Source organism: Papaver somniferum, chromosome 6, assembly GCF_003573695.1.
Source record: "Papaver somniferum cultivar HN1 chromosome 6, ASM357369v1, whole genome shotgun sequence".
In the NCBI taxonomy this organism is placed as follows: domain Eukaryota; kingdom Viridiplantae; phylum Streptophyta; class Magnoliopsida; order Ranunculales; family Papaveraceae; genus Papaver; species Papaver somniferum.
The window spans coordinates 99574428-99578852 of record NC_039363.1 but is presented as its reverse complement, the minus strand read 5'-3'; the positions used below and the strand labels follow the sequence as shown (position 1 = coordinate 99578852).

At 35.6% G+C, this 4425-nt stretch overlaps 1 protein-coding gene across 1 annotated transcript; it reads left to right on the top strand.

Annotated features, from left to right (window-relative positions):
• Positions 1–2293: 2293 nt before the first annotated feature.
• LOC113288565 (U-box domain-containing protein 4-like) lies at positions 2294–4192 on the top strand. The gene is made up of 2 exons (XM_026537643.1): positions 2294–3459; positions 3660–4192. The coding sequence occupies exons 1-2, from the start codon at positions 2479–2481 to the stop codon at positions 3747–3749; spliced, it is 1071 nt and encodes a 356-aa protein (XP_026393428.1). The 5' UTR covers positions 2294–2478; the 3' UTR covers positions 3750–4192.
• The last annotated feature ends 233 nt before the right edge of the window (positions 4193–4425 follow it).

Here is a 4425-nt window from a genome sequence, read left to right as displayed (position 1 = left end):
GTCTTTTTTTTTTATCACGAAGTGATAGGCCCAAATTAATCCTTATAATCCCCAATTTAGACAGGCTAATTAACATGACCTAATTAAGGACTATGGTATATCACTAATATCTAAATAGCTAATCATTTTAGCAGAAGAAAAATAATGTAGAAGACAAGTATACCACATGTCTGATTATGGTGTCACATGGAAGTAAATTTTATTTTGATATGGTTGTCTCTTAATAGCAAAAAAACGCTCTTGCAAATTATTGAATTCTTGCAAGGATTGCATATGCAATTAAAAATCGTATGTTTGGGCAATAATTTGGGGAACCGTACTAAATTGACAAGCCATTGCCAAAAACAAATGGACTTGCAAAAAGATAGGGAAAATGTTCCGTATCTTTGTTTCCACTAATCCGTAATCCTTTTAAAAGAGACGGCAAACTGAGAGAGACTTTCTAAGAAACTACGTGACTAACTAAGAAAGAGATATAAAACAACCAGCTAGCCGCATACTTTGACAAATATTAGTATACTTGATTTGGATGTGATAAGTGCATTGCCAAAATCATTAGTGCAAATGATAGTTTGGGAATAATTGTAGGTCGAATTGTCAAAGTGACAAGGAAATTATTCCGGCAACAGATGCATTAAAAAAGCTCATGTATAGTATAAGTAGGCAAGGGAGATTAGTCGAATTCACTCCAAAAAAATCACTTCTTTTATGCAGTGTGAACTGCTTAAAGTCCGTCACTGGGATGCACCACGAATTCTGGCCACATAAACGAAAAAACTAAAAAGCTAAATGTAAGGTTATCATATATTCGGAGTCCATATCTTGTTTATATTTGTCTAAATGTCTATAGTATGTGCACTTTGGATACATTGGATTTCTATAGTACATAACAGTCAAGAATCAAAATGTCTATTTTTTGTGCGGTTTGGATTTGGACATTAGGTGATTTTGACCTCCATTAAATAGAGTATCACAAAGATGACCGTGCACAATTCGGTAATAAAAGTGTATCTCTCATTAGTCAATCCAAGATGGCAAAATCCATACGTCATTTAACAAAGTTCACCTCATACTCATAGACTAATATCACAAACGTCAAAGTGTAACTTTGTAACTTTGTATATTTTACCAGTCTGCGAGTCTTAGTGTAACTTTGTATGTTTTACCAGTCTTAAATTGGAAGGAAGATCCATGGAACTCTAGTATACACATAATTTCACGTGATTTGTGTCATATTTTCTAAAAAAAACTCAAACGTTGAATTCTAAGTATAATACATTCTTATTGTAAAAATCTAAACTCTTATAAAAAACGACTAAATTTCATGACATATAACACCAATATTTGCCACTTTGAAAACAATTAATGAAGATTGACTGTGGAAATCAAAATTGGTAGATGACGAGATATAGTATCTTCTGTCCGGCCAAAATTCAGCTTTTCCCCTAGTTATTTTCTCTTCCTCTAGAAGGAAGAACGGAGGGACGGATACTCGAGTTATACAATTCTTTATTCTCCCCCATTTTGACTCAAGTACATCCAGCTTGACCAAAATACAGGTTTTCCCTGAATCATTTTGCTTTTCTTGTAACATTTATTTAGAGATAAAAATTGAGAGAAAAAGACTCGAGCTATGAGGTTCTCTAATTTCTCCTATTTAAACTCAAGTTTGTTCAGCCCGACTAAAATCTCCCATTTAAACTCAAGTTTGTTCAGCCCGAGTGCCCTGACTAAAAATTAGCTTTTCTCCGAATCATTTGTAGCATTTGGAAATCAAAAACATAAGTTAGAAACAAATATAATTTGCTTCGCAAAAAATCGACTTTTATATTTCTAAAAATTATCAGAAATTTCACACCAAAATTAGCTTCTTGCAAAGTTACTTCGTATACACAGAGTCACAGACGCACTATTATCAAATTTTAACTTCACATTTCAAAATCAAACAATTTTACCATCCACTGCCGCGCATATTATTCACAGTCACACCTCTCATATTTTCTTTGTGTTCCGGTATAAGCAATCCCTACTTTCGTTTTTTTTAATCGTTTACTCGAGCTAAAATCTTCTAGATCACCCTTTACAGAAAACCTTGAGACTGTTTGCAGAAAGCCAGAAACCGAGTTAATCCCCTAAATTGACAAATTCCCTCTTCCTCTGTATCGGCGTCAAAGAATTTCCACTACCACGCGTCGTCCCACACGTGCTCTCCCGCAACTGAGATTCCCCTCTCTAGTAAATTCATTCAGTATATATATGCACGTGTCGGCTCCAACCCCGATTCTCTCAAGTCTCATCTCTTCTCTGCTTTTATGTTACTTTAGTTTCTCCCCATTAGAAGTAAAGCTATAGAGAGCAAAGAGTACATGGAATAGAAGAGATCAGAAACAGAATACAAAGAACCCTTCCTTCTAAAATCAGTACCTTCTTTACCTCCAACAACAAATTCAATCTCAAATTAGAAGGAAATTGAGAGTCATGGCAACTGAAAATCCGACAAGTTATAGCTATATGGGAAGAAGTTTTGGTGATATAGTAGGAGATCATTCATCATCAGCTTTCAGTGATTGTAACAGTGATAGATCTGGTGAATTCCCGACAACATCATCTCAAAGTAGAAGATTGTTGATTTCTTGTGCGTCTGATAATTCTGATGAATTAATCCGTCAATTCATTTCTGATCTTGAATCTTGTTCTATCGATATTCAAAAACAAGCAGCTATGGAATTGAGATTATTAGCTAAGAATAAACAGGAGAATCGGTTGAAGATTGCTGAGAACGGAGCTGTGAAACCATTGATTTCGTTGATTTCATCGTCAGATTTGCAGCTGCAAGAATATGGAGTTACAGCGATTTTGAATTTGTCTCTGTGTGATGAGAATAAAGATTTGATTGCTAGTTCAGGAGCGATTAAACCGTTGATTAGAGCTTTGAGGATGGGTACAGCAACAGCTAGAGAGAATTCAGCTTGTGCTTTACTTCGATTGTCACAGATTGAAGATAACAAAATCACAATCGGACGATCAGGAGCTGTTCCTTATTTAGTTAATTTATTAGAAAATGGTGGTTTCCGTGGGAAGAAAGATGCATCAACGGCTTTATTTACACTGTGTTCGTTGAAAGAGAATAAAATTAGAGCAATTCAATCTGGTATTATGAAACCACTAGTGGAATTAATGGCGGATTTTGGTTCAGGTATGGTTGACAAAGCTGCTTTTGTATTGAACTTGTTAGTTTCAATACCAGAAGGCAAAACCGCTGTTGTTGAAGAAGGTGGTATTCCAGTACTAGTTGAAATTGTTGAAGTTGGTTTACAACGGCAGAAAGAAATCGCCGCCGTAATCTTATTGCAGATCTGTGAAGACAGTACAGTTTATCGTACTATGGTTGCTCGTGAAGGTGCAATCCCACCGTTAATTGCTTTATCACAGTCCGGCACCACTAAAGCTAAACAAAAGGTTAGTTTTCTGTAAATTCTCAATTTTCCGTTGTGGAGTTCCGGTTTTCTGTATATTTTCACCGGTTTACCGTTAAACCTTCATTTTCATGATTATAACAAAAAAATACTTAATTAATTATTTTTTTTGCGCATTATTTTGTGTATTAATTATTTTTGTGTTCTGATGGCGGCTTTTGTCGTGTTTTGTTGTATGCACAGGCAGAAGCACTAATTGATATTCTGAGGCAACCAAGATCTGGCAATGCCAATAATGCATACTCAAGGACGACACCCGATGTGGCAGGGTAGTGTACTGTTTTGGGTTGAATCCATATACACATGTTTTTTGCCAGTTTATAGAAGATACGTGGTGAAGATTTGAACGCTGTGGGTATGTGTGGCATGTGCCCCCACCTACCGGTTTGCTAATCTCATCCTTTGACATTTCAAGAGCAGCAGAGGATATGAAGAAGGGAAGAAGAGGTTTTGGGGAAATTTGTGTTTTGGTTGGTTGGTCTTTTTACAGTGAGATTGGGGTTTTACAAGTTGAACAAAGAAAGCAAAAGAAAAATGTAAATAACTTTTCATTTCATGACAAAGTTTGTATAATTGGGTTATAACGGTTCTTTTAATTTATCTTCTTTTGTTGTCTATTTTTTGGTGTAAGAGTTTGGTGAGGTTTTGGGTGGACCTTCTAGTTTTCTTTTGGTTTGTAAATATAGGTTTGCTATTTTTTTGGTTTTCTTTTGAAAGATACGTTTGCATTTGGGAGGGAGTTTTTTTTCCATTTTTTTTTTTGGTGGAAGGTGAAGAAGTTGGCTCGAGGTCAGGAGTCCAAACAAGAGTACTATTTCTATGGATAGACCTTAGAATAAAAAAGTGTTGTCCCATGAGCTATAAACTGTATCACAGAAAGGAAGGAAATTTTTTGCTCTGGGGCTGAATGTTGGAATATGGGTACTTGAAAGAGGATGAAACACAAACA